The sequence below is a fragment of the Neophocaena asiaeorientalis genome, unplaced genomic scaffold (genome assembly GCF_003031525.2).
Source record: "Neophocaena asiaeorientalis asiaeorientalis breed wild unplaced genomic scaffold, Neophocaena_asiaeorientalis_V1.1 scaffold280, whole genome shotgun sequence".
Taxonomy (NCBI): Eukaryota; Metazoa; Chordata; class Mammalia; order Artiodactyla; family Phocoenidae; genus Neophocaena; species Neophocaena asiaeorientalis.
The window spans coordinates 3,552,291-3,571,199 of record NW_020185321.1 but is presented as its reverse complement, the minus strand read 5'-3'; the positions used below and the strand labels follow the sequence as shown (position 1 = coordinate 3,571,199).

Below are 18,909 nucleotides of genomic sequence, written 5' to 3'. Positions count from 1 at the left end.
AGATCTGGAATCCTTTCAGCCTGCTAATACCTCCTTCCCTCTCCTCGTCCTTGTCCCTCCTTCAGCCAGAAGTGGGGGTACCAGCTGCACAACGACAGCATTAGATAGGTGTTTTCAAACACCCATCAGTGAGGCCACGGTGGATTCCTGGTGGGTCACAATCCTGTATGCCCTGTGTGATATCCTGGCTTGAGATAGAGCAGGGCTCAGAATCCTGAGGATTGAAGGCTTCCCAAGGCTTCTCTGCTGAGGCCCATACATTGTGCTGGGCCACATTGCGCTTACCTAGCTGTCTCACCGATAGCTTGAGCTCTGAGTCACGCATGACAGAAGTGTCAGGGATGTGCCCCAACCTGATCCTTTTGTCTCCTGGGTTCCCTTTTCAGTTATGTTCATCTTATCAAAGAACTTTTGGCTTTGTAGATTTGTCTCTATTGTATGTTTGCTTTTTATTTCATTGATCTTTTGCTTTAAAAATTTTCTAATCTCTTTAGGTTTTATTTGTTCTTTCTCTAGTTCATTGAGAAAGAAGAAAGATATTTCTGGGATGGAAGTTTATTTTTATTTATTTATTTATTTGGCTGCGTTGGGTCTTCGTTGCTGCACATGGGCTTTCTCTACTTGCGCCAAGTGGGGGCCCGCTCTTCCTTGTGGTGCCTGGGCTTCTCATTGCAGTGACTTCTCTTGTTGCGGAACACGGGCTCTAGGTGCGTGGGCTTCAGTAGTTGCAGCATGCAGGCTCAGTAGTTGCGTCATGCAGGCTTCGGTAGTTGCGGCACGTGGGCCCAGTAGCTCTGTGGCATGTGGGCGCTTCCTGGACCAGGGGTCGAACCTGTGTTCCCTGCATTGGCAGGCGGATTCTTAACCACTGCACCACCAGGGAAGTCCCGGGATGGAAGTTTAAATCATTGATTTTCAATGTTCTTTTCTACTGCTTACATTTAGAGCTATAAATTTTCCTCTAAGCACTGCTTTAGCGGCATTTCACCAGTTACGGTATTTCATGTTTTATTTTCTGATTTTATTATTTTCTCTTCTTTGAACTGTAGGTATTTAGAAGTTTATTGCTTAATTCCCAAACAATTTTGGATTTTATATTTTTCTGTTACTGATTTCTAGTTTAATTCTACTGTAATCAATGAATATTCTCTGTATTTCAACCCTTTGAAATTTGTTGAAACTTCCAACATATGATATTGTTTCATGATAAGTGTTTCATGTATACTTAGAGAGCACGTAGTCTGCAGTTGTTGGCTGTAGTGTTCTGTATATGTCAATGAAATTAGGTCGGTTAATTGTATTGTTTGTATCTTCTGCAACTTTACTGATTTCTCTGTTTGCTTGTTCTGTCATCAGAAGAGGTATGTGAAAACCTGAAGCTATGCTTGTCGATTTATCTGTTTCTCATTTCTGTCAATTTTTATAAATCAATTTTATTAGAATAAAATTTATATACAATAAAATTCATTTATGTGTATAATTCAGTAAGTTTTTAAAAACAGCTTTGTCAGAATATAATTCACATACCTTATACAACTGACCCACTTAAACTGTACAACTAAAATGCCTTTTTGTATGTCTATAGGTTTGTGCAGTCATCATCACAATCAATTTTAGAATATTTTCATCACCCAAGAAGAAACCCTGTACCCATTAGCAGTCATTCCCTTGGCCACCACTAATCTATTTTCTGTCTATGGATTTGCCTACTTTAGCATTTGATATAAATGGAGTCATGCAGTATGTGGCCTTTTATATGTGGCTTCATTCACTAACTGTGTTTTCAAAATTCATCCATGTTGTAGCATGAATCAATACTTTGGTCATTTTTATGGCTGAGAAATATTCCAGTCTATGGATATATTGGTTTCTGTTTGCATAATATATCTTTTCCCATCCTTTCACTTTCATCTTGTGTTTGGGCCCAGTAGCTCTGTGGCATGTGGGCGCTTCCTGGACCAGGGGTCGAACCTGTGTTCCCTGCATTGGCAGGCGGATTCTTAACCACTGCACCACCAGGGAAGTCCCGGGATGGAAGTTTAGATCATTGATTTTCAATGTTCTTTCCTACTGCTTACATTTAGAGCTATAAATTTTCCTCTAAGCACTGCTTTAGCGGCATTTCACCAGTTACGGTATTTCATGTTTTATTTTCTGATTTTATTATTTTCTCTTCTTTGAACTGTAGGTATTTAGAAGTTTATTGCTTAATTCCCAAACAATTTTGGATTTTATATTTTTCTGTTACTGATTTCTAGTTTAATTCTACTGTAATCAATGAATATTCTCTGTATTTCAACCCTTTGAAATTTGTTGAAACTTCCAACATATGATATTGTTTCATGATAAGTGTTTCATGTATACTTAGAGAGCACGTAGTCTGCAGTTGTTGGCTGTAGTGTTCTGTATATGTCAATGAAATTAGGTCGGTTAATTGTATTGTTTGTATCTTCTGCAACTTTACTGATTTCTCTGTTTGCTTGTTCTGTCATCAGAAGAGGTATGTGAAAACCTGAAGCTATGCTTGTCGATTTATCTGTTTCTCATTTCTGTCAATTTTTATAAATCAATTTTATTAGAATAAAATTTATATACAATAAAATTCATTTATGTGTATAATTCAGTAAGTTTTTAAAAACAGCTTTGTCAGAATATAATTCACATACCTTATACAACTGACCCACTTAAACTGTACAACTAAAATGCCTTTTTGTATGTCTATAGGTTTGTGCAGTCATCATCACAATCAATTTTAGAATATTTTCATCACCCAAGAAGAAACCCTGTACCCATTAGCAGTCATTCCCTTGGCCACCACTAATCTATTTTCTGTCTATGGATTTGCCTACTTTAGCATTTGATATAAATGGAGTCATGCAGTATGTGGCCTTTTATATGTGGCTTCATTCACTAACTGTGTTTTCAAAATTCATCCATGTTGTAGCATGAATCAATACTTTGGTCATTTTTATGGCTGAGAAATATTCCAGTCTATGGATATATTGGTTTCTGTTTGCATAATATATCTTTTCCCATCCTTTCACTTTCATCTTGTGTCTTTGAGTCTAAAGTGTCTCTCTTTTTTTTTTTTGCGGTACGCAGGCCTCTCACCACTGTGGCCTCTCCCGTTGCGGAGCACAGGCTCCGGATGCGCAGGCCCAGCGGCCATGGCTCACAGGCCCAGCCACTCCGCGGCACGTGGGATCTTCCCGGACCAGGGCACGAACCCGTGTCCCCTGCGTTGGCAGGCAGACTCTCAACCACCGCGCCACCAGGGAAGCCCAATCCTTATCTTTTAATTGGAAAATTTAATCCATTTGCATCTAACGTAATTACTGATAAGGAAGACCTTTTTTCTGCCATTTTGTTATTAGTTTCTGTGTCATATATTGTTTTTGTTCCTCAGTTTCTCCATTACTCCCTTCTTTTGTGTTTAATTGACTTTTTTGCAGTATACAGTTTTGATTCCTCTTTTATTTCATTTTCTGTATATTTTAGTTTTCTTAGTGGTTACCCAGAGAATTACAAATGACTTCTTAAACTTGTAATAATCTAGTTCGCATTAATATCAGTTGATTTCAATAGTACACAAAAATTATGCTCCCTTCCTTTGTGCTGTTATTGCATACAGATTGCGTCTTTATACATTTCGCAGTGACCTACACAGGTTTATAATTATAATTATTGCTTTATGCAGTTATCTTTTAAATCAGATAGGACTTACAAACAAAGAATACATTTACACTGTTTCCGTACTTGCCTATGTAATTACCTTTACCAGTGCCCTTTTTCTCCTTATATGGATCCTAGTTACTCTCTAGAAACTCCTTTCACTATAGTCTGAAAGATTCCTTTTAGTATTTCTTATAAGCTAGGTCTTCTAGTGATGAATTCTCTCAGTTTTTGTTTATCTGGTACTGTTTTAATTTCTCTTTCATTTATGAAGCATAGCTTTGCTGGATATGGAATCTTCGTTGACAGATGTTTTTCTTTTAGCAATTGGAATATGTCATCCCGTATTCTGCCTTCTGGCCTCTGTAGTTTGTGAGGAGAAATCAGCCATTAATCTTACTGAAGATCCTTTGCATGTGATGAATTGATTTTCTCTTACTGCTTTTAAGGTTTCCTTTTGACAGTTTGATTATGTGTCTGGGTGTGGATCTCTTTTGAGTTTATCCCACTTGGAGTTCATTGAGCTTTATGGATGTTTACACTGATGTTTTTCATTAAATCGGCAAAGTCTCTGGCCATTATATTTTCAAATATTCTTCTGCCCCATTAGCTCTCTCCTTTTCTTCTGGGACTCCTATTATGTATGTGTTGGTACACTTGATGGAAGAGGCTATGCTGTCTGCCTAGCGAGGGTGGAGGATGACGTTTTGCAGCCAAGCAGCTTGTTCTCCAACTGACTACACTTGGAGGACGTGGCCTGGACCGCCAAGTCTGCTGCAGGACGCGAGCAGCAGCAGGCCTTCTGTTGGCCAGGGAGTCATGAAGTTAAAGTTCTCTTGGTCAGGCTTTCTCTTGGTGTGTCTTGAATGAAGTATTTCTTGCTGGGAGATGATAGACCGTTGAACTAATGGACTTGACTTGTTTTCTTTCTGTAGGTTCAATGTCAGCAACACCATTCTTCATCCGGAGATTGTGGAATGGTGAGTATGGCTTGTGGCTGTTTGTTGAGCTCAGCCCAGGAAGGTGAGAGACCCTGCTGTTCCCGCCCACTCCATCTCAGAGAGCCCCTCAGACAAGCTGGTCCCTAGAACTCTTCTCTCAGCCTCTTCTGTTTTGTATTTTTTTGTTCGTCAGTTGGTCTGTTTTTCCAAAAGGGCACACGTCACTCGAATGTCAATTAAATGTCTCTTTTTCTTTAGGAGTTTTTAAAAGAAATCTTACCATAAATGAGCCAAACGTATATAGCTCAGTTAAAGTAGATAGTGAAAGAGAATAAAAATAAACATCATACGTGATCCTATTACCAGAAAGGTAAACATGTTTTCCTCATGTCATGCATACGTCTTGACTAGTTGGCATCCTTTTTACGTGTCTTATGTTGCCTGCTCTCTTCTTCTGCTGGCACTGATAGCCCTACCTGCAGTGTGTTTTCTGCTGGTTCACAGCAGGGCAAGGTGCCTCCAGTTGGGCATTGCCTCTGTGGGCCCTTGAAGAGACCCTCCACCGATGTGCTGCCAGTTTTCTTCCTAAGCCATCGAGTTGTTTGGGTTTTTTAAACTTGTTTATTTATAAAATTTATTTATTTTATTGATTTATTTTTGTCTGCGTTGGGTCTTCGTTGCTGCGCACGGGCTTGTCTAGTTGTGGCGAGTGGGGGCTACTCTTCGTTGCGGTGTGCGGGCTCCTCGTTGTGGCGGCTTCTCTTATTGCAGAGCACAGGCTCTAGGTGCGCGGGCTTCAGTAGTTGTGGCACGTGGGCTCAGTAGTTGTGGCTCGCGGGCTCTAGAGTGCAGGCTCAGTAGTTGTGGTGCACGGGCTTAGTTGCTCTGCAGCATGTGGGATCTTCCCGGACCAGGGCTCGAACCCGTGTTCCCTGCATTGGCAGGCGTATTCTTAACCACTGCACCACCAGGGAAGTCCTCGAGTTGCTCTTTTATAGCACTAAAACGTGTTTTATTTGTTGTATGGCTGCACTTATTCTGAATGTAGGAGAGAGGAGAGGCAGGGCTTTGGTTGTGTCATCCCCTGACTGGGAGGCGTGTGGACTCCTCACATCTGATCCTAAGGCCATGCGTCAGGTTCCCTGTCTAGTTGGGAGACCTTGCTCACCTGTCTTGAAGCACTTGGGAACACTGTGGCCTGAGGACGAGGATGAGTCAGCCGTTGAGTTTGGGGGAAGCACAGAGTGGGGAGAAGGAAAGTGCGATCCAGGCCAAGGGGCCACTTGTTCAAAGGCTGGAGACAAGAAAGGTTGGCGGCTTTGTGTGGCCAGACTAGAGCCACACACTGCGGAAGTGGCCCCTGAGGTTGGTTAGAGAGACGGGCAGGGGCCGGGTGGGCCGTGGGTCTGCCTGGACTTTGTCTTGAGAGAAATGGGAACCAGGGGAAACCTTCAAGGATTTAGGCAGGAGAATGGTAGGATCAGGTTTGCTTTTTTGTTGTTGTTTTTTGTTTTTTAAAAATGTTTGGCTTTGTTGGGTCTTCGTTGCTGCGCGCGGGCTTTCTCTAGTTGTGGAAAGCGGGGGCTACTCTTCGTTGTGGTGCGTGGGCTTCTCATTGTTGTGGCTTCTCTTGTGGAGTATGGGCTCTAGGCGCATGGGCTTCACTAGTTGTGGCATGTGGGTTCAGTAGTTGTGGCGCGTGGGCTTAGTTGCTCCACGGCATGTGGGATCTTCCAGGGCCAGGGCTTGAACCCATGTCGCCTGCATTGGCAGGCAGATTCTTAACCACTGAGCCACCAGGGAAGCCCAGGTTAGCGTTTTTTAAAGCTGCGGGGCAGGAGTGGGAGCAGGCTGCCAGTTAGGAGGCTGCTGCAGGGTCCAGGTGGCCGTGGAGAGGTAGGTGACGGAGTTGAGAGTAAGGGGCAGTCAAGGGGAACGCTCCTGGGAGGAACCGGCCTTGACGCCTGAGTGGGGTGGAGTTGAATGTGACTCTGGGGTTTTGTCCTGAACAGCTGGGTGGTATGTCACCAAGATGGGGCAGGTGCTTTGGCAGGTGAGGGACTGCCGTGGTGTGTTGAGTTTGAGGCAGGTGCCGGCGGGAGAGAGGCTGGGCCAGAGGCGAAGATCTGAGGGCTGTCGACAGGCATCGATACTGACCCTTGCGAGAGCTGGAGGGTGGGCGGGCCAGCAGCTCTGTCGGCAGCCCTGGCCCGGTGCCCATCCTGGCCGCACACTGTGAGCATGGGGGCTTGTGTCCTTCCAGTTCACAGCCACCTCTTCTTGTTTTGATGAAGTAACGAATGCCTGGCCCTTCCGTAGCCCCCAGTTGGCAGAAGAATAAACCCTGGATACTCAGGGACCGCGTCCACCTATGTCCCAGATGTGGCATCCCTTGTGGCCGCTTACATTCTGAGTGCTTTGGAGACCAGGGCTGGGTTGTGCACCCCAGCATCTCCTGAGGGACGAGTCGTTAGTTCGTCACTTTGGGACGAGCACGCTTTAATTCTGGTGACATTTCCAAGGCTCTGAGGTAGATGCTGCGTTAATAAGATACTTCCCAGTTTTATTAAAGCCAGCAGCAGAAAGGACTTCTTTGGCATTTGATGGCAGTGGAACTATTTTAGAAATGTCACATTGTCCTTACTGCCTCAGGGGTATGTTTTAGCAGCGTGTGTTCTGGCCTCTGTAGTGACTGCAGTCATTCTCGGTGGGAGCCATGTGAGTCACCGTCATCACCCTCCTCTGGTAACTGAAGGAAGGATTCTGGGTGGAATGGCGGGCAGGCCCCTCATTTACAGGAGAGACTGGGTTTCCATGGTATTAAATTATGGCTCATTGATGTATCTTTGGGCCCCTGTCCTGGATGCTTTTTCCAACGCCCCCCTCTCGGCCCGTGGAGAGAAGTTACCTGGGGTAATGGAAAAACTATCCAGTTGGGCATATCCAAACTCTCACCCCAGCCCACCCACCTCAGGAAGTCACTTAACTTCTCAGCTTCTTCATCTATAAAATGGGGACGTAGTAATGCCTAACTCACAGCACGGACGTGAAGATTCAGCTGCCTAACAGTTACCATAGAGCGGGTGGCTTATGAGCAGCAGAAATTCATTTCTCACAGTTCTGGAGGCTGGGAGGTCCAAGGCCAAGGTGAGGACCCACTTTCTGGTTCATAGACGGCCGTCTTCTTTCTGTGTCCTCAGATGGCGGAAGGGGCGAGGGAATTCTCTAGGGTCTCTTTTATAAGGGTACCAATCCCATTCACGAGGGTTCCACCCTCATGACCTAAGCACCCCGCAAAGATCCTGCCTCCAAATACTAGCACGCTGGGGATAGGTGTCAGCCTGTGAATTTGGGGGCAACACAGTGTTCAGTGTATAACACCAAGCCTCAGTTTCCACACCTGCAGAGTGGACGTGGTCTCCCTTGGTGGATGGCTCAAGGATTGGGTGAGAGCAAAAGTCAAGTGGCAACACATCCTAGTAATCACGCCGTCACCTTTTGGGACTTCCTTTATGCAAGGTGCTGTGCTAAGCACTTGGCACCCGTCACCTTATTTAAAGAGGTATTTTATTTATGTTATAAGGTAGGACTCTGACTATCCCCATGCTACAGGTGAGCACACGGAGGCACAGGAAAGTGATTTGACCAAGAAAAAGCCAGGGGCTGAGCCCAGGCCGATGGTTCCAGGCTCTGACGCTGCCCCATGTGGCTCTGAGGAGTACCCTGAGGAGTGGGGGGTGCTGCCTGCGTGTCAGCCTCTCTCTCGGTTCATTCTTGGCCATCCGACCTGCTCAGAACCCACAGAAAAGATCTTGTGGAAGCCAGGGTGTGGTGGGGTGGAGGGCCTGGGGACGTGCAGCCAAGCCTCCCCCAGCGCGGCGCCCTGCCACCCACATGTACCCCAGCTCCCAGGTAGCGGCTGAGCTGAGGATTTGGGATCCTTCCCAGAGCCTGTCTGATTAGGAGGCAACAGGCAGCCTCTCCCAGCACAGGGGGAGCTTCACTTCTCATTTGTGTTTGGGTGTCATTCATTTCCTTTCGGTGACGGCTTTATTGTTTTCCGTTCTCTCAAGCGGTACCTTTTTGATTTTCTGTAAATTCCTCTATAATCGTACTCTCCTTCCCCACAAACATGAGATCATAGCTGATCATTGCTTTTCTTGTGCTAGGTCTTGCAGTTTGAACGTGGAGGTCAAAAGTTGAAACTTAATAAGAGCAGGCGTCTCTCACTTCCATAATTTAGTCTGTGGTTCTGCATTCCCGTTCAGCAGATGATTAAATTGATCTGAAGGTGGGGTAGGAAATAAAAGGAGATACTTCTGTGCTGTCTAATAGCTTGGCACTGTGGATTTCAGTTAAGCACCTCTGGAAGCATCACAGAAAAGCAAGCATGTCAGCCGTTGGCCACGCGCCTTCTCGGATTTTAAGTGAGGCCGTGTTAACTTGAGTCGGTGTCATGCCAGTGTTAGAGCTGTTAATTACACGGAGCGGAGGTGGCCTGCGTGTATTCCTCAGGCAGCGAGGTAAGCTGTCTATTTCTGTTCCCCTGCCTTTCTGTGCACGGGAGACGGTGAGGGGTGGATGATCTGGGGCAGACACGCACCAGGATCCTGCATCCTGGGTAATGTGTCCCAAATTAGAAAAGGTACCTAGATGATGACTGATGCTTGGTGTGTATATGAAAAGTATTCCAGTAGGCTTGCTGTCTTTGTCTCCCGGTGAATAGGCATTTAACCCTAAGTCAACGAGAAAGCCAAGTGGAAAGTGGGGACCTGAGAGTAGTGGGGAGAACCTGGCTTACTGTGCACCGGGAGGCTGGACCCAGGATGTGGGAACAGTCAGGCCCTGGTCCCAGCTCTCCCTGCACGTGGCTCACGACTGCCTGGCCCCGGTCAGGTCTCAGGCACACTCAGCTTACCACGGGCTGAACCACCGTTTTCTTCCTGGCCCTGGTTTCTCTGAGAGGACTTATGGATTCAGCTTCCTGAGGATATGTAATTCCAGCCAGCTCTTTCCTTTCTGTCCCTCCTGTTGTGCTGGGATTTTACCCTTTGAATCCCTGGCTCGCAGGGTAGGGAAGGAATGGCCATGGGGGTCATGCGGTATGGATTCCCGCACTCCTCTCCCGCAGAAGCCCCTGCACATTCATCTCCGGGAGAGATGGAATTCCTGTCCCTTCAGATGGGTTTTGTGCAACACTGTGGCACTTTGATGCTTAGAGACGGATTCTGGAAATACTTCATCCTGTCTTGCTACTTACTTTAATCAGTGGAGCATTCAGACCTCACTTAATTGATGCCTTAATCCTTCATTTAATGCCCAGAGGCAGTTTTGTGACCTGTGACTCTTTAAGGAAGAAAAAGATTGCACACATGAATCTCAGCTTGGTCCAGTCTTTGTCATTTCAGGCCAGTAGCAGGGGACTCTGTGCCTTCAGCCCCGCCCCCCTGCCCGTGGTGCTGCCTTTCTCCCTGAGCAGCCCCCTTGATGTGGTGATGCTCACAGGCCTGGCCATGAGCTGGGGACCCTGCCTCAGTGCCTTCATCTCCTGCACACGTCGGGCACCTCCTCTTGCTGCCGGAAGAGCCTGAGTTGCCTTCTGCCCAGATGTCTTTTTTTTTTTAATTAATTTTTAGTTTTGGCTGTTTTGGGTCTTTGTTGCTGCGCACGGGCTTTCTCTAGTTGTGGCGAGCAGAGGCTACTCTTCGTTGCGGTGCAGGGGCTTCTCGTTGTGGTTGCTTCTCTTGTTGCAGAGCATGGGCTCTAGGCGGGCAGGCTTCAGTCATTGTGGCACGTGGGCCCAGTAGTTGTGGCTCGTGGGCTTAGCTGCTTCCCAGACGAGGGCTCAAACCCGTGTCCCCTGCGTGGACAGGTGGCTTCTTAACCACTGCACCACCTGGCGAATCCTGCGCAGATGTCTTCAGTGGCATCAGTGCTGTCCTGTCCTGAGCCTTGGTCCTCTCATGCTTCCTGGAGGAGGTGACCTTCATCCTCCCCTGGGGATAGAGGCCTTGCAGATGATATTTCTAACCACCACCCCACATGTCCTTGGGCTGGACAAGGCGGGGGCTGAGTGTGATGCTCAGAATCCCTCACTCCAAGGCGACTGGGCCTACAGAGGCTGCACCGCAGCAGAATCCCCCTACCTTGCCTTTTTGTGCTGGGGAGTAAAGGAAATAGCCTCCTCAGATTCAGGGCGGTGAATTCTTCCTGCAGATGAGGAGAAACTGTGCAGAATGCCGGAAAGTCTTACTGTTTTGTGCCGTGATCTTAAAAACAGTTTCTGGTGCTTGTGTTGTGGAGATAACGGGGCCAGGCGGGAACGCCTGGCACCGGGGCGAGACTTCAGCACCAGAGTGCCCTGTGGACGGTTGGGTGAGCCGGCACACAGCAGCCTTTACTTTCAGGGCCCTTAAGGCTTGGATTCAACTGGGCCAGGCTAGTGCTCAGCCAGGCCGGCTTCACTGGAGAACTGCCTTTGCCCTGGTTCAGTTTGATTTTTTTCTTCTTTTTTTTTTTAACATGACTAAAAAAAATAAGTTCTGAGGCAACCAGCTAGAGGCCTAGTTTGTCATCTTCCCCAAAGTGAAATTCGGAAAGAAAGCAGGACTCTGGGCCTCGGTGGCTCAACATGCTTTATCATCTCTGATAGGCAGGGAGCATGGTCTGGGCTCCGAGAATCCTCTCTCCTTGGGCTGATGGAGTCTTTTTCCCGGCTCTTTTCAAGACTGAGGGTGCCTATGGGGCAGGGAGGAGGCGAGTGGAGAGCCTGTGGAGTGGGCTTCTGAGGCTGGGACTGCCTCTTCCTGCCTTTGTGGCTGGGGGTGAGGCAGTGGTGGTGGGAGTTTGGACTGCTGAGGCCTGGGGAGGCTGTTCCCCACGCCCTGTCCTGACCGGGGCCTGCCAGGCTGTGCGACATCCCACGATGACCTGGTGAACAGCCCAGGGAGGGCGGGTGGAGGAGGCCTCCTTTTCTTTTCGAGATGAACCATTCTGTCTCCTGGTTGGAAGTAAGGTGTTTTCCAGCTTTGCTGCAATGCCCAGGCACTGTTCCTAACCCGTAGTTACAGTGTGTCTGCTCTGGGCCAGGCACTGTTCTAGCCCTGGGATGCTGCCCCACAGGGCTGTGGGCTTTTAGGGGGAGACTTAAATGAAAAGGAAATTACAAGCGTGATAGCTTACTGAGGATTCACATAGACTGCCCAGGGAATAGAGGGAGGGATTTAGCCTGGTAGGGGGCTGGAGGGAGCCCCTCCCCGCTTTCTGAGAAAGGGGCTAGAGGGTGAATGTGCAGGAGCCGGTTCCAGGCAGAGGCGTCTCTGTCGGGGGTGAGGGGGTACGTGGTGGAGACAGGCAGGGTGTGGCCTAGAGAGCCTCCTGGTCGCTGGATAGAGTTTTAACTTCATCTGGACGACATCTAGAGGCTACTAAAGATTTGAAGCCAGGGAAAGCCTGGTCTGATTTGCATTGCCCGAAGATCCCCAGCTGTGGTTGGGGAGCAGACAGGGCTGGAGGCCAGAAGAGCCAGGAGAGGGCTGGAGAGAGTGGGGTCTGGACGGAGAGAGAGAAAGGGGAGGCGTGAGAGGTTGTGGAGGTGGAATTGCCGCCCTTGGTCGTTGGTTGGATGTGGGAGTGATGGACGGGTGAGAGGGAGGTGCCCAGGTGTCTGCATTAAGCAGTGGGAGGTGGGGAGGTGTGGCTGGAGATGGGAGCCTGCAGAAGGGTGGGAGTCTCTGTCCTGATGAGCTGGAGGTGCCTGGGGGGGTCCTGCAGGTGGGACGCAGCTGAGAGACCTGTGCCGGAGCTGGGGCTTTGGGGGCAGGTGCAGCGGCAAGGCTGGGGGGCAGGGAGGGGAGGGCCCGTCAGAGCTGGAGGAGGGAAGCAGCCAAGCACATGCCAGCAGAGGCAGGCGTCGCGGGAGGTCACGGAATGCCTCTGGGTTTGGCACCCTGGGGGTTGTTGGTGAGGCAGTGCTGGCAGAGTGGCAGGGGCTGAAGGGAGAAGAGGGGAGGGGAGAGGGTTAGTGAGAAGATGGGGAGGAGGTTCGTAAAAGCTGCTCTCCCTCCTCTCCGGAGGCAAGGACTGTCAGGGTGTCCTTTCTGGAAGCGTGGCTGGGTGGTGGGGGGAAAGCTTGGCTGGATGGGGAGGTGAGTGGTCATGGAGCTTCCAGTAAGAGCGGTAGGTGCACAGAGGCGCCTGGGGGCTGGGATCTGAGCCCATGTGTGTGTGTTGGGGGGCTGAGCCTCACTGACAAGAGGGCACCCCTTCCCTTGTAGGCGGGGAGAGAGGGGAGGATGGGGGTGGGGAAGGCTTGGGAGTTTGGACAAGAGGTGAGAGTACGCCCACCTGCTGCCTTCTGTGTTCTCCAGGAAGTAGGGGATGACTTCGTTCATGTGACAAGGAGCCCTGGGAGGGCCCCGAGGTGGAGGAAGTTGAGAGGAGCCTGCATGCTCCCCCTGTGACTCCCGGCAGAGCTGAGGTGTGTGGAGGCAGGTGGCAGCTTGCTGTGCCGTCCGCCCAGCTGAGTGCTTTCCCCCTCAGCCCTCGTGTCCTGCACACACAGGCCTGGGCTTTGGTTCATCCCTTGCGGGCGTTCGGCCGAGCCTGTGTGGATCGAAGGGCACAAGTCCTAGGGGGTCTAAAGTGTTGGCTGGAGTGGTGGCTAGAGGGCTGGAGCAGGGCTCTAGGCTGAAGAGAGAGGCAGGGGGTCAGAGGCGGTTGTAGCCTGGGCCTGGTTCCCACCTGTGTTGTCACTCTGGTCGTCACCGTCACTGCGTCGGAGAATAGAGAGACCCGCTCCCAGCTCACAGATCCTCGGGCTGGTGCCGAGCAGGGCAGGAAGGAAGCATCAGGGGCCGCTAGGTTATCTGTGAGTGGATTTGGACCACACCCTCCGGGGCGCGGGAACCAGCTTTCTGTTCCCGTGGGTAGGACTGCTCCCAGCGCCCCGAGGTGGAGCCAGAGCACCTTTATGATGGTAAAGAGCAAATTTAGGCTTCAGGGTCTGCCCCAGAAAAAAGAAGGCATGTTCATCTGGAGGAAGGCTCAGTGGATTGGGGGTTTGTCTTTCCTACATCCCCTGGAAGGTGTCCCTGTGCTGTACGATGCCTTCCTCCCCTCCCAGCGACGAATGGCTGGCTGTCCTACGTGGGCATCGTGGAGACAGCACAGGTCAGTAGCTGCCTATGGTGCAGGTGGGAGCGCCTTCCCTGCCATCCTCAGACGCCTCGGCTGAGGCTGGCTCAGGACCGTCAGGCCTCAGAGGTGGACAGTGGCTGGACGAGGGGTGCGCTGTGGACGGAGGGGCAGGCGCTAATCTGCCATCATGACACTCCGCTTTGCCAGTCTTGAGGGGGCTTTGGTGAAGGCAGGTCACCTTCATAAAGGGAGCAGTCGGCCATGAGGGATGCGCTGAGGATTCCATGCGCTTAAGGACTGGGCCCACTGCCACTTAAATGCCGTGAGCTGGAGGTGCTTATTTGAAATGGGTAGAAGTAGAAAAAGAATATTTATTTAGCTTCTCTACGGGAGGCTTACTTGGGGTTGAGATTGATTGCAAGGACCAGAAACCTGACCAATTTTGGGCAAATTAACATGAGCTTATTGTGAGGACCCCAGTACGCCCCTGGAGTCCAGCTGGCAGGAGGTACAGCTGAGCCTTGAAAGGATGGCAGGGTCTGTTGGTTGCACCGCCCCGTCCCCATTCCCAGCTTGACCCTATCTCACGCAGGGGGCCTGAGTCACATGGTTTTCCAAGGCTGCCTGGACAGGTGGGTGTGGTGGGGGGAAATGGAGAACTCTTCAGCCATCTGGGCAGAGGCCTGGGAGTCAGCACACTTAAGATTGAGGTCCAACAGCCTTGCCATGTAGATTGTATCCCCATTTAATGGATGAGGAAACTGAGTCTCAGTGAAGCACCGTGTGTCCGGCTACAGAATCTGGGTTTCTGCCACCCACAGCGCCTTCCCGATCTTGTAACTGGAAACAGCCTGCACTCCTGAGGCTGGCGTTGGGTTGGGATGGGCCATGCTTAGTGTAGCTCATCACTCCCGTGGCTTGGTGGCCCATCCTGCCCCCATCCTATGCCCAGGTGGCCCATCTGCAGCCCTGGGCTCCTTCAGGCTGTGCAGGGTGTGGAGGTTTCCCTGGAAGGGTCTGCCAGCTCCTGCTGGAAGTCGCTGACTTGCTGCTTCGTTTTTCTCCTTTCTGCAGCCGGGTCTTCAAGACAGACATGGAGCTGGAGGTTTTGCGCTACACCAATAAAATTTCCAGCGAGGCCCACCAGGAGGTAAGCTGGGCGCTGGCTCACTGGACCTGCCGTTCTGGGTGGGCTGGGGAAGCAGCATTGCTCTGTGTGGGGCAAGACGGCGGTGTCCAGGTGGACGGTCTTGGGGGGGCGCTGGTCCCCAGCAGGCAGGAAGTGTCACTGCAGACCCGAGATACAGTGCTGGCTGTTTACTGTTCCCCAGTGGGGACAGGGCAGGGAGGGCCTGTCCTCACCGTAAGGTACCCACCCTCAGGGAACTTCCCAGCAAGAAGTCCCGACTTCCGGGACAGTAGAGCTTTCCCTCCTCGCATTCTGGCAGTCCCAGTTCCTTTGAAAGAATCTGTGGTCCTTAACCAAGATTCAAGCACGTTTATTACTATCACCCAGTTTTTGAAAACACCCTCACTTGGTTCTTTCCCAAACCTTCCCACTTTACCTGAGGAGCAGAAGCAAATAAGGAAGTTTATTTTTTGAAATGGGTCCAGGCCACTGGGATAGCCCAGTACCTGCTTACTGACATTGCAGTGTTGTGTCAGGAGACAGATGGGGGTCATTGGGGGCAACACAGTCTCTTCTCCGAGTTCATTTTCTCTGTGTTTTATAAGGAAGGAAACCTCTTAGGATAGTTGTCATAGGCTTCTGAGCATTAAGTATTCACCAAACACATCTTGGCTAAATCTTCACTTGCCTCCCAAGGTGTTTATCGACTTCTGAACGGAAGTGCTCCGGAGCGGTTTAAATAAACTATATGACTTTGGAGCTTTAAAAAAGTTCTGATTTGTCACAGTTCTGCACCACTGTGTGCACGTATCATTCTTTTTTTTTTCTTAAAGAAGAGATTCTTTTGAAAAAATACATTATTTATAAGGTGGTGTTACTTATCTCCTTAATACAAATGTCTTTGCTTAATATCCATCCTCCAGGTAATGAAGGCTGTAAAAGTGGGAATGAAAGAATATGAGATGGAAAGGTAAGCTGTTGTGTTTCTCTGGGTAAAGATTAAAATGTAAAAAACAGTAATTTACGTTCGCCGAGCAAGTAACAGATGAGACGCGGCAGCCTGGCACACAGGTTGAGCGGGGATTAGGAGTAGGGCTTCGGCGTCGTGGGCAAAGAGGATTTTTCTTCCGACTGTGGCCACCTCCCTGGCTCTTGGCAGAGTGCTGGACGGTAATGGTCTTTGATTACTTTTCAGGGTGGTTAAGTGCCCCATCATTCCACTCGTGGACTTTGTTGCTGCAATTTGCAGGAAGCTACCAAATAGCTGCTATTGAGACTCTGAAAGCCGCTAGTAAAACAGCTTTGCCATTTTTATGTGTAAACACTGCCGTTATGTCTGCTGTGCTCGGACGACCGGGTTGCGGGTTGGTTAAGTGGCTCATAAAGCATTCCGGAGAGCTCCATCATCCTGCAGCTCCAGTTAGGCTGCAGGGAGCCTGTTGCCACCCGGGGCCTTCCCACGGCTGCCCTGCTGTGCTGGGTGTGGCCTGGCCAGCTCTTCAGCCCCGCTCCAGGACCCAGGGGTCAGTTAGCGTGCTGTTGCCCACAGCGTGAAGAAGCCCTGGGGTCAGACCCAAACTGCCCCAGTGGCTCCCCTCCCGGCCACCTCCCAGGGCAGGAAGCCCCCATTCCCGACTGTCACCAGTGACTGCACCGCGTGGGAGCCCCTGTGGGGAGAAGACACCGAAGCTGCCGGTTCTCCCCCTGTGACATAATAGGAACTGTGTATTTGGTCTCTGCCCCCAGTTCCTGGCACGGAGCTTGTAAAACCTTTGAAATTCCCCGATAGAGAGGAGCATCTGTTGTTCTTTATAATAAGCCCCTTTCCACCGCACTTGAGTTTATGCAAATGAGGGCCTCTCGGAGGCCCCGACCTCCTGGGAGAAGAGAGGGACTAGAGATGGAGATTGAGTTCTGACCAGTGATTTAATCAATCCTGTATCTAAGGAGGTAATGGCACTTGCATAAGCCCTAAACCGAAGGGTTTGGAAAGCGCTTAGGTTGGTGAACACGTGGAGGTGCTGGGAGGCTGGCATCCCTGGAGAGGGTTTGGCAGCTCCACGCCCCTCCCCCACACCTTGCCCTCTGCCTCTCTTCCATTTGGCTCTTCCTGAGTTGTATTCTTCCTAATAAAGTGATATCAGTAAGTAAAGCACTCTCCTGAGTTCTGCGAGCCGTTCTAGCGAATTATGAAACCCAAGGCTAGGTTTTGTGGGAACCCCTGATTTAAGGCCGATGGGTCAGAGGTAAAGGAGGCCTGGGCTTGTGGTTGGTGCCTGAAGAGGGGGCAGTTTCGTGGGACTGAGCACTTAGCCTGTGGGGTCCGCACTGACTGTGGCAGTTAGTTAGTGTCAGAAGGTGTCCACAGAGAAGTGGACAATTGCTTAGTGTGGAAAACCTACATATTTGCTATCAGAAGTGTTGTGAGTACGAAAAAGCGTTTTACCTTGTACCCTCCACCCTGGGCTGCCCTTTCCTGCCTGGCCTTGTCAGAGCTTGGTGCCGCTGCCCCTTCCCCACCTTGCAGGGCCCATGTCTGCCCCAGGTACCCTCAGGGCCCGCTCTGCCTCCACACCTTAGCAGTGCAGAGTGAGAGCGAGGTACAGACAGAGTCGGCAGCGGGCACCTCGGGCATTTACAATCACCGTCACGTGGCTTGGGGGTAGGCGGCTTTTCTCGAAGTCTAATAACCCTTAAAGGAGCCCTGAACCAGGGAGCCTCTCTATTTCTTTCCCCTTACCCTGGGAGGTAAGAGGTTAACGTGGCCTCAGAGGCCCCGCTGCTGTGCCTTCCCAGGAGGGGGCATGGAACAAATGAGTCATCAAGGACCCAGCTCAGCTCAAGGAGGACGGGGGAAGGGGCAGAGCCCTCTAGCTCTTGCCTCCGTGCTCTGGGATTCCCGGGTCCTTGCCCCCACCCCCAACCTGGGACAGGAGGAGTTCTGCGGGGCTGCCAGGGAGGTGGGCTGGGCAGTGGGTCCCTCAGATTGGCACTGGCCCAGAAACCTGTTCCCAGCTGAATTGGCCCGTAGTGACCGACAGCTGGTGCTTCAAATAAAACGACCGAGAGATTGGAGCGGGACTCGCTTGCTCCAGTGTGGAGCCACGCTGACTGCTGCATTGTGCCCGAAACTGCGGGGAGTCCAGCTCCGAAGGTGGCTCCTGGCAGGGGCCTGAGCCGTCCTCCGTGTCCCAGAGCCAGATCAACCTGGGTGGGTGGCTCCTGGCAGGGGCCTGAGCCGTCCTCCGTGTCCCAGAGCCAGAGGAACCTGGGTGTGAGTTCTGGGCCAGGGGCTGGTCACTCAGCATACCTCCCCCAGCTCCCTACTTCCCAACCCAAGGTAACAGAGGTCTTTTTTTTTCTTTTAATAACGAATTTCAAATACCCCCCACCCGCACGTCAAAGAGTATAATGAACGTCGAAGTCCCCATCAGGGTTTTCTGTTTCGTTTTGTTTTCCTGGAGTATTTAAAACCAAACCCCAGACATTGTGTCATTTTACCTGTAAATACGTCAGTGGGTGTCTCAGTGGATGACGGTAGGGTTTTCCTTTTCATGTAACCGCTGTGTCCTTATCACATCTAAGTAAGTTAACAGGAATCCTTAATGTTATAAATGTCTAGTTTATGTTGTCTGAAACTATCTTCTTAGAACTGGTTTGTATGAGTTGGGATTCGGGGTCTACACGTTGCGGTTGGCTGTTGTTTGGAGGAGACCCTCTTGTTGAGCTGAGCTCCGGGGAGATCTTACCTTTGTCTGCAAATGGCTCAGCCTTCCGCTCCACCCTGCGCCCCGGGTTGGCCCCACTGCTGCCTCCTCTGTGGACCAGGGGCGGCCCTCGGAGAAATGATCCCGAGGCTCTGGGCCAGAAGCAGCCGCCCTGAGGGTGCTGAGTGGCATTAATCCAGCTCAACGTGCCAGGTGTGTGCCCTGTGGTGCACCTACTATGCGTCATGCCCACCCTGCGGCTGGCCGTAGGGGGTACAGGCGGGAAGCAGTGGCTACCCTCGCACCCTCAGCCCGGCAGGGG

General features: G+C 50.6%; 1 protein-coding gene across 1 annotated transcript in view; it reads left to right on the top strand.

The window, feature by feature from the left end:
• Positions 1–18,909, top strand: part of PEPD (peptidase D) — a 120,477-nt gene that overhangs the window by 30,479 nt on the left and 71,089 nt on the right. Inside the window, exons 7-9 of the mRNA XM_024734053.1 lie at positions 4,608–4,652; positions 14,826–14,901; positions 15,804–15,850. Of these exons, the coding sequence (XP_024589821.1) occupies positions 4,608–4,652; positions 14,826–14,901; positions 15,804–15,850 (168 nt within the window). The remainder of the gene's footprint in view (positions 1–4,607; positions 4,653–14,825; positions 14,902–15,803; positions 15,851–18,909) is intronic.